Below are 18,693 nucleotides of genomic sequence, written 5' to 3' on the forward strand. Positions count from 1 at the left end.
TGATTTTTAAACTCTATTAGACCTGTCCGTAACCCAGTGGACCCTTCGGGTGGTGGGTGTGCTCGATCCCTGCTAGATTTAAAAAAAAAGCCTTTATTACTGTAGAGTTACGAGTATATTTTTTTCATTCTTTATACATTAGTTACTACTATGTAATACTAACCAGCTGTCTCGACAAAGGCCTCCCCCAGATGTCGCCATGTTGGTCCGTTCATTATTGTCAATTTTAGATTGTCTGTTTTATACTATTCTACCCCGGCTGAACTTCTTATGTCGTTGCCCAATATTATTAAAGTGTAACTTCTTTAGGCGCATGAGGGTCAAATTATTACGGAACGTCACGAATGTGCAGCGTTTTTATTGAAAGGGAGAGAGCGATTGAGACTGATTGAGAGAGAGTGCGAAGGATGAATTACCTTATAGAAATTTGATTTTTAAAATTAAAATTTCGTAAAGAGAATTTATGAAAAATTAGTATTTATATTGAAATCTTAAATGACGAATTGTAAATTAAAAATCCACGTGTTTTTATCGAAGAAATAAATTAAAAAATTGTATGACACTTTTGTACATTTATCTTACCCCGTAATTTTTTTTTTTTGTAAAGACGGAAAGTTTAGATATTTCCTAAATAACTAAAAATAGCCGTATTTTAATGTTATTTCTGGCGGTTTTAACAAAAAGACGATTTGTTGTCTTACCCCATTTTTCATCATGCCCCCACATACCCTATATGTACATATATAATATATATGCCTTCAGAATTTTAGAGTGAGACACTTAGTTGGTGGGATGGTCCTCTAAATGATGTAAGATCCAACCATATTTAGCTATATTATGTCAAGGTGTCTAGTAAGTTTTAATAAAAGGCGTGAAAATGGGATCTCGATCTTTCAGGAGAATAAAAAAGTATGCATAAAATCTTTTCACTCTCAACAGTGAAAAAAATACCTGCCTTAGTAGATAACCTAACCTAATCCTAATTGAATGTTAAGAATTTGAGAGATTGATATAGCTTATATTAAAAAAGGGATCTGTATTGGAAATTTCAAAGATCTAGAGCTGGTGGAAAAAAAAAGATATGACCATCAGAATTTATTAAATATAATTGATATACATTATGATTTCACAAACATCCATTATATTGATGATTACATTACACAAAATACATCCAGAGCTTTAAAAACATTTATCTGTAATACCAATCATTTTAGCCGTAAACTTTATAAATTTAAAGCTTAAATAAAAACAAACTAAATAATATTTTACCACTTTTCTTAATAAACCATAATCTACAAATTAAATATAATAATAATATTAATTACACCATATAGTTCAACTACATCTATTACATTTATGTTATGTTTAAGAACACCTAGTAAAAACCGCTAAGAATAAGAAATATAACAACACCAAGAATAGAAATATAAAAAGGGTTTGAAGATATAAAAATGAAACCATTGAACTTTCATAAATCTGTAAAGTTACTTGAGCTTGTCCCAAAATTGCCAAATTTTTTGATAGAATGAATTTAATCCAATGTTTTTAGCACCTTAATAGGAAAGTCTAATTTATTAAATTTATAAAACATACATGGCCTATTTTACCATGTTAGTTGGACTTTAAAGGTAAGTAATGTGTATTTTATCCTTCACTTTCATTTAAATGTCAAAAACAACCAAAAGAATCATTGAAGAAGTGAGAATATTCTAAGAAATTTTAGAGTCCATGTTTATTCAAAGCATTGCCTTAGTTTTAGAACATAATTACTTGATATTTTTAATATACTGTTCGAATGGATCAGTAAATTAATTATAAAAATTTTAAGAGTAAATTGGTTTTTTAATTTTTTGCAAAATTTTATGTTCACCTTAATTGACATATAATTTCGAACAATAGATTGTAACGAACCAATGCATTTTGGTATTGACCAAGTAAATTACAATAATGATTTCAAACTGTGTTCCAGAGTAATTAACATAGATAGATGTAGATAATCAAAATATTTCAATCTACGACATAATTTATTTTGAGAATAGAAGTTCTTATATTTACTGATGGCGCCTCATCCTGCGCTCTATTTTCTTCCTTTTCTTTTCATCTTGCTCTGTGTCTTCAGGTGCCTCTTGGAACAACCATGGAGCTAACAAATTCTTCCATATAAGCCAAAATGCACGAGCAGGTATGAGAAACAATAGGAGCCAGAAGTAATTGGACATCACTGCTGTGATATGTGCTATTGCTGTTAGAATTACTATGTCTTTGATATGCCTAAAAGAAGACAAAGATTTTTTTTATTGTCGCTTATAGTAACGCTCCAAAAAAAACTGTTGCACTTGTTAAGAGGCCCCGAAACACAAGCAAATTGGATTGTTTACTCCACCCCAGTACTATGCCTAATCACATATTGACTGGACACAAAGGCATGACTTTTATAGAGCACATGTATCTGGACTTCGTGCATACAAGTACACTCTATATTTACAACATAATTTCAGTAAATAAAGAGAAACAGAACTCTCAACTTAAAAGAAGAAAGAAAATAAAACTTACTCGCCCATTCCACCTTCCATGTTTAGATCCAGGCCTGGGTCGATAAGAAGTCCAAGTTCAGAATATGTTGGCCGACTTATGTATCTCATCAATTGGTAGCACGCAAGGTAAATAGCCAACACAAACACATTCATGAACTGTAATGAAGATAAAGGAAATATAAATTTTTTTATAATACTGAAGTCCTTCCTTTTTTTTATATAGTATAGCTATAATAACAATAGTGAAAATTGTTTTAAGTCTAATCCAAGTTTTATGTTGGCAGGCACAAATGCAATAATAATAATGTTTTGTTCTGGGAGTTTTACACAAGACAATAAGGTTATATATAATAATATAGCCTTTTATTCAGATTGACTTAGGTGGACACATAAACATAATTCATTATATTAAACTAGGTATTAGAAGGTTGTAAAAACTGTTCTAATATTTGCTTGATTTCTGCAGATCTGTTTGTCCGTTGGCAAAGCCTTCTCTAACCTTTTCTATTCATGTCTTTCTTGTGCCACTCTGTTCCGCATCACTCCTGCCACTTGTCTGATGTCGTCTTCTCATCTTCTTTGTGCTCTTCCTTTACTCCTTCCCTAGGGTACCATTGTCACAATTTTACTACATTTGACTTTTTCTCTTATTATGTGACCAGCCTATCGACGTTTAAGTCTTCTCATTTTGGAGTCTATGACTTTTGTCTTGTCTCTTATGACCCAGTTTTTCAATCTGTCTGATTTTTTAATGTTAAGCATACTCCTTTCCATTTCGCGTTGGCAGGCTGCGAGTTTGTGTTAAAGCCCATGTTTGGCTAGCATACATAAGGACAGGTAGAATGCAGGTGTTAAATAATTTGGTTTTTATATTTGTATGTAGCTTTTCATCTTTCATGACCTCACTCAAGCACCAGTACATTTTCCGGCAATTTGTTATTCTTCTCCAAACTTCTTTGCTAATAGGATGTTTTTGTGTCATTAAACGTCTAAGGTAAATGTATTCATTTGTATATTAGATCTGGGTGTTTCCTAGGTTAATGGTGTTCTCCATTCCATTTGTCATAACTATTTTATCTAAATAAATGTTATATCCAGATTAAGTTTTAGGACTACCTGCTTGCTTTGTAACACCAGTTTGTTTATAATTTTTTCTAAGTCTTCTGATGTTGTAGAGAACAAAGCTGTCATCCGCGAACCAATGCACTTTAGGTTCACGAATTACGTTATATGCTTTAACTTAATCAAATTGTGACATGAATATTATTAGAATGTTACATTTTTTAAAACAAATTATACAAAAAAAATTCTTTGAATTTTAAATACCAATTTATTACCATTAACCAGGATCGGACTTCATCATGGTAAATTCCAAACATAACAGAGTTGTAGAATAATCCAGAAGCTCCTGCCATGTTCCTATAGAAGCTGATTGTAGCTTCATTTTCCACCAATATTTGCTTGGCTCCTTTTGTAGGAGCTTTTTTTGGTGGCTGAAAACAAATTAAAAACAAAGGTAAAGGTCATACGTCGAATGAATAGGTAGTATAATAACATAGCAACGCTTAGCTGAAAATCAATACAGCATTCCCGGAAAACTGGGCAATAATTGCGATGCGCATGTGAATGTTATAAGCGCTATATTAGATATTCGATATCCTGTATTAAGTATATAATATATACCAAACAACAAAATAATAAAGTCGCATCTGTTATGCAATAATTAAAAGAAATTAAAATTCATAATATTAACTTACAGGTGGCATCTTTTAATTTAGGTTTTTCCCGTATTAATGAAGAATTGCCAATAAAATTGGTTAACACCCACTTCCTTAAAAAGTTATAACTGTTCTTTATAGATTTAGACTTATAACAATGCTATTTTTCATTTAAAAAATATTGATTTTACAAGTGAGGAAAGGCAAAGACCTACTGTTAAGCAATATAAATCTTTGAAAGGACTAAAGAGCCACTAGCTAGACTTATGACAGTAGAGGTGGACTATATATTGATTGACAATTGGCATTTTCCTTTATATCATCATTCGTGGAATATTCTGACAGTTGACATATAAATTTGTGTAGATTTCAGAGTTACCTCAATTTAACCCATTTTTTTAAAATTAATACACAAAAAAATCTTTGAATTGTACTTCATTTAGTTCTGTATTGCTTTTGAGTCAATCAAACTTGCCTTAAACTATAAGTTTAATAAAAGCTGTTTTTACTCAACATCTGTCGTCTTCTATCATTAAGACTAAGTAGTCAGTAAATCCTTACACTTCGTAATTTTAACAAAATGGTGTAAAACACACAATATTATGGTTTTAATAAAGTTGAAAGTATCAACCATCAACATTTGTCAAATTGATTTACGACCACCACGAAAAACTGGTGAATTAAATATTTAATTTTTTTATATAACAAGGGGCTAGCGAACAGGAGGCTCACCTGATGTTAAGTGATACCGCCGGCCATGGACAATCACATTTCCAGAAGGATCGCAAGTGCGTTATCGGCCGTTTAAGAATAATTGCTACACTTTATTATTGGAAGGAACCAAGGAGTCGAATTGGTTCAGAAATATTTCGGTAGGCAGCAGGTTCCACATAGTAGTGATGCGCAGCCAAATCTGCCATGTCATTGATTAGTAATATTATAACGTTAAGGTATATAAATATATATAGCTAGGTGTTTACTCTTATATTCTCAGTTTCTGTGCTTATTCTTAATATAAGGTAACATTGGTATGTCTATTGTTTCGACTTGGTCAGTAGTGAAGTCTGTGGACTGGATGACCGGTGAAGTTTCAACTTTCAAGTTATTAGTCGCGAATCGCGATTATACGGTATTTTTCTAGGTATTTTTGAATTTGTTATAACAGTTTTACGTTTTTGCTTTAAAATAAGATTAAAGTTTTTGTAAACGAACCGTATAAAGTATAAACTTGTGTTCAGCTGTGTTAAAACATATACAAAAAAATGCGCCGATTAGCTTTTGCCGAGTGTTTGGTAAGTTTTTAAGTTTAAGTAGTTCAAACTCTTGATAGAAAAATTAATTATTAAGTAGTATGCTGTAATGTGTATAAGTTAATGCGATATCTTAACAAAGCATAATGTTTTTATGTTCTTATTTCTTGAAGTTCTTGCTATAGAAAACAATACAAAAAAATTGCATAATACAACATAATGTGAAAGGCTGTGGTAAGGACTTTAAATTAAATCTGATGCTCCCACGTTGTCAATACTTGCGTATAGGCAGATAATTCAAAATAGCTAAAATAATGCTCAATTGCCTTAATGGAAAATAACTTGACAAAACCTTTTTTTAATTGGTCATTCTAATAAGTTTAAATAAAAATTACTTATTTTATTATTTCAGCTATTAATATTGTTAATATGCATACAAAATTCAACTCAAGCAAAGAAACACACATCAATAACTCAGGTTGAAGACCTTAAAGAGTTTAAAAAGTTAATGAAGACAAAAACTAATGTTTTAGTTTTATACATAAATATTCAAAAAGAGGCTATGCCCATTTTAAAGACATTCCGAGAAGTAGCAGATAAAATGAAAGGGCAGGCTACACTGGTATCAATTAATTGTGCTGGAAGGTAAGTTAAACAGATGGAATGATTATGTATTTTTAAACTTTCACTAAATTATCACAAATTAAAAAAAAAAACAAAGTATAATTTGATAAACAAACCCTACATATAAAAGTAAAAAAAACAATTAAATATGTTAACAGTGAAGGAAAAAAGCTTTGCAAAAAATTGAAGGTTGAAAAAAGCAGTCCTTACTTCATAAAGCACTTTAAAGATGGGGAATTCAATAAGGATTATGAAAGAGCAGAAACAGTGAATTCTATAGTCAATTTTTTATTGGATCCAACTGGAGATGCACCATGGGACGAAGATCCTTCTGCTAATCATATTTATCATTTAGCTGATTCTATGGTAAGCACAAAATACTAGTTTATTAACATAACATTGTAAGTAATTAAAATATAATTTTAAATTTACTTTAAAAACTTAGTATTAAAAAAATCTTCTTTTTTGAAACATGGAATGTTGTTTGTATGATAAAAAAGTGGATCTGAAATACCAATTTGACGGATATCAGTTTCATTATTAAAGAATACTGAAATGAAATACTGATTGTTACCACCACAAGACTTGTCTATTACACTATGAAGTACCAAATGAGGTTAGAGTGTAATGGATGCTTCTTTTACTCTAATTTTCTTTACTTCTTCAATTTACAATCTGTAAACCAAAATCTTTGCAATGAACATGAATACAGAGAGAACTGGAAATAAATGAACTAAAGAGGAAGTAAGAACCTTTAACAGTTCTTTAATATGAATAAATGTATTTTGATTTGATTTTGTAGAGTAGGTTTTCTTCAAGACACATACACAAATACTAAGCATATTTTTATATATTTGTGGGTAGATGCTAATATTTAACTCTTTTATATGATTGTAACTTGTAACATAGAAACCAATGTATGAACTTTATGATATATATTTCTATTTCAGGCGCTATCTAGCTTTCTCAAAAAGTGTGCAGCAACCTCAATGAAGTCAATAATTATGTTTTATGCTCCTTGGTGTGGGTATTGTAAAATATTGAAACCTGAATATTCCGATGCAGCTTTAGACTTAAAGGTAAAATGGTTGTTTAATATATAGTCATAAGATTTAGTAGGCGGTCATAATAATAATCCAGTAGCACTACAAGATATACATAGATTATCATCCATCAGTGCCTGACACATGTTATCAATTGTTTGATCAAGACACGCTGATTTCTTCATAATGTTCACTGTACAAGCTAGTTTGTTTGAGGAACTACCTAAGGGTTGAGAATCGCACACAACACAGCACTTTTTGATATTCTTTGAATATGTTATTATGTAAAATTTTGTTATTATTATATAATAATCCAAATATACAATGCACATTAAGGAATGAAAAAATAATTGTTAGTAGTTTTTCTGACCAATATATAAGAGGCTTCTGTTTTGATGATGAAAATACAAAAGTTTTGTAGAATCAGTTACAAATGAAATTCATTCATATTTATTTACAGGGCGAAGCAATGCTGGCAGCAATCGATGTATCTAAACCTCAGAATTCAAAACTTCGTTATGAATACAACATTACAGGATTCCCCACTTTGTTATACTTCGTGTAAGTATTGCATTTTATAATTTTGGTATGATTTGTACTTACTATTGTGCAATCAAGTGTGCAACTTGTCGCTTTAGATGAGGCTGATCCAGCGTGGGGTCATGGGGGTCATGAAACCTTCCTGACCACCAACTAAATTGATATTCTATATAGAAACAATCCAAATAGTTATTAGTAAACTTGTGTAGTTATCCTAAACATTGTTTATTTTATTGATACACCTGGGGACTAAGTTTTGTTAGTCATACTACTAAATAGACTCGGGTATAATTTAATTATATATGTATTTTTGTGTAGTGTTACCGAACTTTATTTTTGTGTTTATTTTCTTTTATTCCTTTTTTAACGTGTGTTGTGTGCATTCTTGTTTGTATATGAAGGTGTGCTTTTAAATTTTAAATGTATCATATATGTATACTAGTGGACCCGACAGACGTTGTCCTGCATGATATTTCAGGCAATTAGTAAAGCAAAGTATGAAAGTACCGACTGCAGCGCCATCTGGCGGGCTGATTTATGAATCTAAACCATTTAATCAAAATCGGTCCAGTCGTTTGAGAGAAGTTCAGTGACATACACACTCACAGAAGAATTATATATATAAAGATATATATCATATTCTTTACTTTTTGTTTGTTTCTTTCTTAAATAATCACATGGTGATTCGGAGGTCTATAAAAGTATTTTTCGGTAGTGAGCCATGTTCACAGTCCGAATAGGTATGATTTGGTCACGTGACGACTTCCACCGACTTATTCCGACGACAGCTCTTGCTGTCAAACTATTTCTTCTGTACGATGTTTGACACCTCGCAAGACAAGATTGTTATATGAATTAGAATATAGACAGTAAATTGGATTTTAAAAAATTACAGAAAAGGCAATTATCGTATGGTGTACAATGGGGATAACAAGCGCGATGCGTTAGTGAGGTTCATTCGAGACCCGAGTAGTGTACAGGAGATGAAGAAGGAAACGCCAAAATCCTGGGACTTGGATACCGATCTACTACACTTGACAGGTAATTTAAACACATTTTTTTAATTTACACTATCTTAATGTGTAATTATGAAGTAGTATAACATCTGATTGGGTATTTTTAAATTAAGATGTGGCTGACAATATATAAGCCCAAGAAAAAAAAAGGACAGTATATAATTTTTTAATAATACGGATTTATTCTAATAAAAATGTTTAATGCAATAACGGTCGCCCTTAAAATGGGACTTCTAAAAAAGAAATTTAATTCATTTGAAATGCGTACTAAAAAGTATTTAATGTAATTAATCTATACTAACGTAATCTGTGTCGTCTTCACTTTTTTTATTAATAAGACCTCATTTATTAATATTCTTCATCCAATGTCTGTCATTACGTCAATTATTCTTGCTGGCTAAAGATTGCTATTATTTAAACGATGCTAAAGCGATTACGGTATTATTTAGGTATTTTAATATTAACTAGCTTGTAGTTATGTAAAAAAGATTTGATTTAGACGTGTTGGGTACATTGGTAAATATACATCGTGTGTATACACGTTTAGTAAAACTTGCCATCCAACTTATTATGTTTACGATATTAGCGTATACCCAAAGTATATATAGAATAGAATGATTTCCGTAAGTCAAAATACAATACAAAATACAATGAATTAAGAATAGTTAAAATAAAGAATACACCATTAAGAAGAGATGAGGTAGCAGATGTTACAATAAAAATAAACTTAAATGGAAATGGGCACATGGCAAAAGGAAGAAGGAAACAGCAGGTGCATGGAAAAGAGTGGCAAAGTACAGGCAGAAATGGATTTGGAGAAGGCCCTTGACAGAAAAGAGCATACAGATATTCAAAAAGAATGAGATGATGGGAATAAATGTGTTTCACTGTAAAAGTATCTGAAATAAAAGCCTATTATTATTATCATTTTAGTATTCAAGTGAAATGTATGTGTACCTGTTACCTTTACTGGTACGCGTTAATATGGACCATTCATATAAAGTGGACAGCGGAGACTTCGACTGAATTAATTTCTTTCGGTTTTATTCTGATGCAATTATAGTATTATAATTCATAGTAACCTTATACATTATATAGCTTTGAAATTACGTAGATTATTCTAGCTTATGTGCATGTAATAATTAATGTAAAAACATGAAACCCAATGTTCTAGCCAAATTTAAAATCTCTTACGTCTCTATCTGGCAAATTATGTTTACGCTGTGATAAAAAGAGTAATTAAAGCGGTGCTGTTAAAACCATTTTTTTTTTAAATTAGAGGAGATATATTTTATCAAACAGCAGTGTGCTGGGTTTCTATCAAAATTATAATATATAAATATAATGTGAAATATCTAATATATAAAATTCTCGTGTCACAGTTTTCGTTGCCATACTCCTCCGAAACGGCTCGACCGATTCTCATGAAATTTTGTGTGCTTATGAATGTCTGAGAATCGGACAACATCTATTTTTCATCCCATTTCATCCAAATGTTAGGGGTAGTCCACCCCTAAATTTTTTTTATTATTTTTTAGACAAAATTATTAATTTCTATTTTTTTATGATAAAACATACAAAAATACATACAATCCTCAATTTTCACCCTTCTACGATCAACCCCTATTTTTTATTATAAATGATATACATGGCAAAACGACGTTTGCCCGGTCAGCTAGTAGATGTATAAATGCTTACTGTGAGGCAGGGTCAATATTGATTATATATATATAATATAGATTATATATATAATAATATTGTATATTTCAGCGGAAAGCTTTGATTCAACATTGAAACATGTCAACAACGCACTGGTAGTGTTCTACGCACCTTGGTGTGGTCATTGCAAGAACTTGAAGCCGAATCTCATCAAAGCTGAAGAAAGTCTGAGGACGCAACAGGTTTGTAAAGTATTTTAAACTTTAAGTATTTTTATCTATGAGTAAAACATATAGGTACAATTTTAAAGAACACTAATTGTTATTTCATTGTATTAAATTTATTTATTGAAGTTTACCACATCATACATAATACTATATCTACAGTATATGTTACAAGCTATCATTTCTAAAATATATGCCAATTTTGGTAAATAAAAAGTTACAAATAATAAAAAAATTAGAAGATTAAGTATAAGATAGGCATTTAACAATGCTTTCTTTAAAATTTATCAGCCCACTACTGAATATATCCAGCGAAGAATTCGAAAGAGAATTTCCCGAATGTTGATTTTTGCAGACGTAATTTGGAAAGTTCTGCTGATTTTAAACCGTGCTTTGTCTTAAATGTTTTATGTCAATATTTTTTAACTTTTTATCATTGCCTCAATCGCTATTGTATAAAGGCCCAATATCAACGGATATACAACCTTAGATCCTATGTCTCCGAGGTAGGGCTGAGGACGTCACAAAGTACACTAGCCTAGTTCTCGGCTTTTAATTTTGCTCCAGGTCTTTCCAGCTTATATCTACCCATTGCAGGTGCTCCGTTACCAGAGGTGTGAATGTAAACTATAAGATTGTTTGCTGAACAGCATGTAAAGTCCAGTGCATTTTTCTTCTTTCGTTTTTCTCACCCCCACTCTTTTCTGCGTGCTTTGCAGTCATATTTCTGGTCTGTTTGGGCCATATCTTCTTTTGGGATCCAGTAGGTTTGACTCGGGTCACACAGAAGTACTGATATTTATAATCACTTTTCCAGATTGCTGGTATGATCGCAGTTGTTGATGTGACGTCAGAGCAGGGTTTGGGGTCCAGGTTCAATGTCAAGGGATATCCGTCTATTAAGTATTTTAACAACGGCGAATACAAATATGACGTCAACTTCCGCACTGATGACAAAATTGTTGAATTTATGAAGGTATGGTGTTTATTTAGTCATTTCTTATTATTTCTAATTTTGAATTTATTTAATTTTATTTAAACTATTTAATATTATCATTATTTTTAATATTTTGAAAAAAATATAGCGTATTTCATTATTTTTATCGGGCTCATATAGTCTTTGTAGTAATTGTTTACCATGTATCGATGTTAAGTGAAACTGTCGCCCATGGACATGTTGCCTAGTGCCGGTCTTTTAATTTGTGGAAAAAAAATATTGGTTGTTTGTAAAGTAGGTTTACGATCGAGATGTTTATGTGATAACGTCTTATTGGTGATATAAGTTTTTGGGAAGTAAGGAATTAATGAAGATAACAATTTTTTCAAATTTTAAATTACATCTATCGTTTTATTCACACTTTTGATGATAAATTTCGGGTGTAAAATGACAAGTTTACTTATTCGACTATGATATACCTACATTTTTCTTCATACATTCACGGAATGACTGGCAGCGCTCGAGATGAGACGGGAGATCGGTCCGTCTCTCTCTCGTTATACCTGCGATCGCGCTCGTGAGGTTTTGGTGTGACACAAGTTTCTGAACATGTCACCCGACTAAAACGATTTTAAAGACGTTATCACGTCAAAAATGTGGAAGCTTTTAGTAAAATGTTCTCAAATATAAATATTTGTTTGTTTAGAACCCCCAAGAACCGGTCCCCACACCACCAGAAAAACCATGGTCTGAAGAAGAGACATCAGTGCGTCACCTCTCATCAAATAACTTTAAACGCTCGCTTAAGAAGGCGGCACACGCGATAGTCATGTTCTATGCTCCATGTATGTATATACACATTTTAAATAATACATAAAATATTAAAAAAAAAATACCATTGACATATTTTATAAAAACTCAGACCTATTGCCAAAGTACTATCATACTATCTGTGTGTTGGTTCGAGATAGACGCGTGGTTAAAACGGTCTCGCACACCACCACTATGTAAAACCAGCTGCCCACTGAAGTATTTCCGAACCAATTCGACGATTAGGGTCCTTCAAGAAAAGAGCTTACAAATTCTTAAAAGGCCGGCAACACATTTGCGAGCCGTTTGGCAATGTGAGTGTCCATGTCCGGTATAACTTAACATCTGATGAGCCTCCTGCCCATTTTCTTCCTATTACATAAAATAACAAAGAAAATTAATTGTATTTTGCGTATTATACATACAAATTACAAAACTGGATTTTATTTATTTTCTAGTCCTCAGTGTAAGATTAACAGATTGTTTGATATAACATTAAATACTTTTAACAATTATATATACATAGTTCATAGCGAATGTATGTTACTAGCTGCCCCAGCGAACTTCGTTTCGCCTCAATATAATTTTTATACTTAGCCTACCTTTTTACAACATTTTGCTATGCTTAGAAGCTCTATAGAACTTGTTAGTTTTTCCGGAATAAAACTTAAAACTTTTCCAATTTTTCACAGCATAAAAACCTTACTATTGAGGAACTTCAAGGAATAAAAAAATACTTCCAATTGGTCCAGACGTCTTCGAGTTTAGCTTAGATGCATTAATTGTGATAATTTTTTATTTATATACATTTTAGTTTGCTTCTTGTTTACTTCAAGGATGCCATTACAGAGTCATATTAGCTAAGTCCCAATACTGACATTTTCCGATTGAGTAGTTTTATTATTTCCAAAATGAGTATTCTAGAAGCTGTAAACATTTACAGGGTGCGGTCACTGTAAATCGACTAAACCGGAATTCGTAAAGGCCGCTGACACATTCGCGGATGACCTGATGGTTCTGTTTGGAGCCGTTGATTGTACGGTTGAGGAAGACATTTGCGCTAATTACAAAGTGAAGGGTTATCCTACATTTAAATACTTTCATCATTATGAGCGAGTTGAAGATTATAGTGGCGGAAGAAAGGTATGGTTTTTATTTATATTAATAAGACCCCCATTACCCCCACCAGGAGCCTGGACAGGGTCTCGCTTTCCACCTCCCTCCATCCTTCCTCTCAGGTTGTACTTAATATATATATTTATTATAAAAAAGACATGAAAAGAAACTTGCAATTTGACGACTCATTGGTCTAGTGGTTAGTACCCCTGACTGCGAATTCATGGGTCCCGGGTTCGATCCCCGGCTGAGGCGAACATCGATGTGATGAGCATTTGGTGTTGTTCTTAGGTCTTGGGTGTTTAAATATGTTTTTATATATATCTATAATATGTATGTATATCCGTTGCCTAGTACCATAACGCTTTACCAGCTTAGCATGGGACTAGGTCAATTGGTGTGAATTGTCTTTAAAAAAAAATATATATAAATCTAAACACTCTGAAATTAACCCTTTTATTATAAATATATCCCAGAAAAGATCCTAGATATTCCTGCTTATAAGTTGTACTTTGATTGAGCAAGAACAGACAAAACAAAACACTACAATATAACATTTATAAAGTCAATGAAACAGCACATTTAATAGATATCCCCATACCCAACATACAGATATACAAGAAAAAATAGCTCATGAAATCACAAAAAAACTCAGTTCTAATAATATCACTAGTTACACTAATTAAATTGTTAGACTTCCCGAAATACATTTAATTTAAAAAGCAGTCATATTAAATACAGTAAGAATAAGCTGCAAATTTCTACAAAATAGTATAAAACATCTTTGTTCTCTTAGCTAAGGCCCGTGTGCTACAGTACCAGGAATCATCATGAATTTATTTTGAGCTAAAGTAAACAGTTACCAAACATAATAAAAATAAGTCTTTATCTATCCACATTTAATATACAAAAGAAATATATATACAACTAGCTGAACTATACTAAATTGCACTATGCTTTTTCATTTGTAGTTTTTTTTTGCAGAGTGACGATTTCGTAAAGCACATACATACACAAATAGATGGTCAGAAGCAAGAGCAGGGCAGGAAGAGTCATACCGTGACCGGGTTTGGGATAAATGTGGTGCAAGCAAATGATGCAAATTTTGAAGATATTCTATCCGATTCAGTTCCCAGTTTTGTCATGTATCATGCTCAGTGTAAGTATTATCTATTTATATACAGAGTAAACTCTTTATAACGTCATTCGTTATACGTAAAATTCTCTATAACGTAAAAGATAGTTTAATGTATTTAGGGTCTGTTTCACAATGTATGGATAAAGTACCAAATAGCTATGCAACACATAAATTATTTGGAAGATAAATTTGCTATTTGACATTCATCGGACTCATCGGACATCGGACTTTATGTGACGAATAGCGCTATCTGACAGTCGTGAAACGCAACAATAGTGTTTATCCTACCAATAAGTAATAAATAGCTAATTTGGAACTTATGTAGAACTTAAACTCCGTACATTGTGAAACAGACCCTTAGTTTAACCCAATACCCATACATTAATTCTTCCCTCCCTATAACGAATAAAAAAGCACGGTGCCTTAAAATTCGTTATAAAGAGTTACCTCTGTATACATATATACATAAATTTATAATATTTTTTAAGTACTGTACCTTTCTATCATTTTATTCTATATACTGTAACCAAATAAGTAAATGTTAATTGCTATGAAGCGAATGCTAAATGAGTGTAAAATGTTCACTTCGAGTGCCTGCGGCTGGCTATCACGGGTGTAATTCTGACGATAAAAATAATCGCCACACTTAAAGCTATGAAAGCCTGAGTGAGGAAAAAGTACAGCCTTGGCTCGAACTTTTTCCTTAATTAAAAATAATTAAATTCTTTTTCATCTTTTCTCATAATTGTAGGAATTCTCTATCTTCCCACGTACTCTATTATTGTCACAAAATTTCTGTTTATTAATCTCATTTTCGGCTCATTGATCTAGTGGTTAGTAGCCCTTACTGCGAATCCATTGGTCCCGGATTCGATCCCCGGCTGAGACAAACATCGATGTGATGAGCATTTGGTGTTGTCCTTAGGTCTTGGGTGTTTAAATATGTATTTATATGTCTATCTATCTATAGTATGTATGTATATACGTTGCCTAGTACCCATAACACAAGCTTCACCAGCTTAGCATGGGACTAGATCAATTGGTGTGAATTATCCAATCAAAAAAAAAAAAAAAAAACATACAGTAACTTAAACTACCGATATAAATTTCAATTTTGTAATGAATCACTAGCAAAGCCTAAAAAATTACCATTATTATTCAAAATCGAGAATTATATAAGGAAACCATACTTCGTTCTAAAGCTCTCTGTTAGTTGGGTTTGGAAGAATAACATAAATTTAGCAAATTCATTTTTGTATTTTTTCAGTATCAAGTCTTCCTGCTATATATAGTGTAATAGTTATTATTTGTAATAACAATTTCAGGGTGTGGTCACTGTAACGAGATCAAGCCGTCATTTAGCCGCTTAGCAACGAAACTTAAAAGCGAGAATGCTAAAATAAAAATAGTAGCCATTGACGTGACTGATAATCCAAAGGCAACAGAATTTGGAGGTATTAAAACGTTGCCAACATTGAAAATGTATGCCAAGTCATCTGAAGTGTCTGTTTACGATGGAGATAGATCTCAAGATGATATGTATAACTTCTGTAAGAGTTTGAAGGTGAAAGATGAATTGTGATCCGTATTTATCGGTAGCAAAATCATTAATTTTTTATAATATTTCATAATTATTTCATTACTTTTTATCATAGCTGAATATATGTTGAATTATCTTATATCTGCTAGCAATATGTTGGTTAACAATGTCAGAATTGTTATCATAATATCGAATATAATAATTATATTTTATTTAAAATAATTGTTCGTAAGGCTCAATATTAAAACGCTTGAAAAATAACACTTAAATGAAGTTTTTTAACGGATCGAGACACGAATTTATTAAATTAATGAGGTATTTAATTTTCAACTTATAATTATTGGGTATTGCGAAAAATTCTATTTCACGTAACCTCATGACAATTTGCTAGTCTAGTTTTAATATGAAAATAGATTTATTGGTAGTAGTATTCCAGTTGGTATTCATTCTCAACAAGTTTGGTTTTGTAAATTTGTAACGATTTTGTCAAACTATCAACAACCTGACAGTTCTCGAGTGAACAATTTCAAAACGAAAATGTAATTTCCTTGAATAAAACAAGCGATCAAAACTACTTGTTGGGAATTATACAAACTTAGAACTTCATAAAGAATGTGTTGGATCTGTTGTTGGATATGTGTATTTACATTTTTAACTTGTGTGTTAAATTTCGTATCTCGCAAATTTGATTAGGTCACAGGTTCAATAAATATGCAATAAAAATCGGTTTAGTGGTTTTTGATACCTTAATTTTTCTTGATATATAAATAACTTTTCCATATATTTTGTCTGGACTAGCATTTAGCAATTAGTAACGGAATTTGAATTCTCAGTATTCCAAAATAAATTAAAACTGCAAGTAAAATTTTGTAAACAACAGCCCGGGTTAATTAAACTACCATTCGTAATAGCTACGAGGCGTTACTACTTTTAAGGATCCGCGTCTTGATATCGTCACTTACATTCCATTTTCTTTGATCGAAAAAAACTTAAGTATTTTGCGGTATTTTTGGCAACTCATACGCGCTAATAATGATAGGTCCCAGATTGAGGGCCTATTTTATAATCTTTAAGTAATTTACATTCCAATTAAAAAAGTGGTCAGTTGCAATATTAGCACTACTTAAAAGTCATGAACTTTTATTTGTTCTTCGCGGACATATTGCTCTAAATACTTCTGAAATGAAAATATGTTTTTGCAATTATTCGACGTAAATTTTACGTTGCGTTATTTGTTAATATTACTGATTACTAAGATTTATTGTGCCTTTATAATTCGTATAAGTAAAAATTATGTATTTTTGATATTTTGAAAGTAAAATAAAGCCATTATTGTAAAATGTTAAAATACTTTAAATACGCATCATTCGTGTTATACAGTAACCCGGAAAAAATAGCTTAAATATTTAAAAGATTCATAAGTCCAATATTTTTGTCAGCTCGCTGTATTAAACCAGTTGTTATGCTAATTGCTAAAGTAATTTCAGATTCTTTTATTTGTTTTACGAAAATGCCTTTAAATGTACGTACTTATTAGAAATACTTTCTGGATTCAATCGTGGAATAGATAAATAGGTTGGAAGGACGTTTGCTTTCCAGTTTAATTACACAACATGTATCGCTTTTTGCGGTGCCTGCGTAACCCTTGCATCCATATCTATCTATTCCGTTGGTGCTATAGGGAATCTATTGGAGTGATACGTAAAAATTTACACGTTTATATATTTACACTATTTACATATAAACATATTTACATAATTTTATGAATAAATTTATTAGAGTTTAAATATTTTCCCTATATTATAAACCAGATCATATATATCGCCTCAACTATGGTCATTGGTCAGTCAGTTCTGGATTTGAGTCCCGACGAAACAAGCTAGTTGCCTTAAAAAAAAGTCAACGGGAAATGGGGTCATATTCTTTATCTTTTAATTCAGTCTCTTGTCTACCAAAACCTTGTTTCCCCGGCACTGAATCCCAGGACTGGCAATACATGTGCACCAATGTAACTATAATATAGAGTTCCTTCATTGTCTTCCAAGTATTTAAATGCATTTAGTTATTAACATGCTTTTTCAGATATGAAAATAAGGATAATTGTTGAAGATTTAACATACTTATATTTTGTCAAAAATAAATTGTCTTACAAGCAACAATGTTTTTCATTTCCAGTAATATATTGACCTAATTCCCATGATTAAATTAAATATAATTTATTACTATCTTAAACGATATTCATTTCGAACCTCACAAAATGAACAATTATAAAATTTTGCAATTATTTGGACATTAAGGACTATACAAGGGGCAAGTAGGAAATCCTATGCATAATTAAATTTTAGCGAACAGTTCTAGTAGCCAGGCGCCATCATGACGCGAAATAGTTTTTATGAAAATGGGGTTATGCTTAAATTTGTAGTTAAGAAAGGTACAGTGATAATATATAAAATTTATTTATGATAAAATATTGAAGTTTCACTATTCAAACTTAGAAAATTACAATATCCAATACGATATCTTTGATATAGTGGCGTTACAAAA

At 31.5% G+C, this 18,693-nt stretch overlaps 2 protein-coding genes across 2 annotated transcripts; one reads left to right on the forward strand and one right to left on the reverse strand.

Moving 5' to 3' along the window:
• Window positions 1–1,082: 1,082 nt before the first annotated feature.
• On the reverse strand, window positions 1,083–4,506 carry LOC125062540 (transmembrane protein 208). Its single transcript, XM_047668543.1, has 4 exons — window positions 4,292–4,506; window positions 3,872–4,027; window positions 2,554–2,690; window positions 1,083–2,271 (listed from the first exon to the last, which is right to left on the reverse strand). Exons 1-4 carry the CDS (start codon window positions 4,298–4,300, stop codon window positions 2,052–2,054), a joined length of 522 nt encoding a protein of 173 aa, XP_047524499.1. The 5' UTR covers window positions 4,301–4,506; the 3' UTR covers window positions 1,083–2,051.
• An 811-nt stretch (window positions 4,507–5,317) lies between these two features.
• Window positions 5,318–18,305, forward strand: LOC125062452 (protein disulfide-isomerase A5). Its single transcript, XM_047668395.1, has 12 exons — window positions 5,318–5,544; window positions 5,915–6,147; window positions 6,285–6,492; window positions 7,077–7,205; window positions 7,630–7,730; window positions 8,605–8,750; window positions 10,496–10,626; window positions 11,426–11,584; window positions 12,252–12,390; window positions 13,299–13,498; window positions 14,456–14,630; window positions 15,935–18,305. Exons 1-12 carry the CDS (start codon window positions 5,515–5,517, stop codon window positions 16,189–16,191), a joined length of 1,908 nt encoding a protein of 635 aa, XP_047524351.1. The 5' UTR covers window positions 5,318–5,514; the 3' UTR covers window positions 16,192–18,305.
• Window positions 18,306–18,693: the final 388 nt, after the last annotated feature.

This window comes from Pieris napi, chromosome Z, assembly GCF_905475465.1.
Source record: "Pieris napi chromosome Z, ilPieNapi1.2, whole genome shotgun sequence".
Classification (NCBI taxonomy): Eukaryota; Metazoa; Arthropoda; class Insecta; order Lepidoptera; family Pieridae; genus Pieris; species Pieris napi.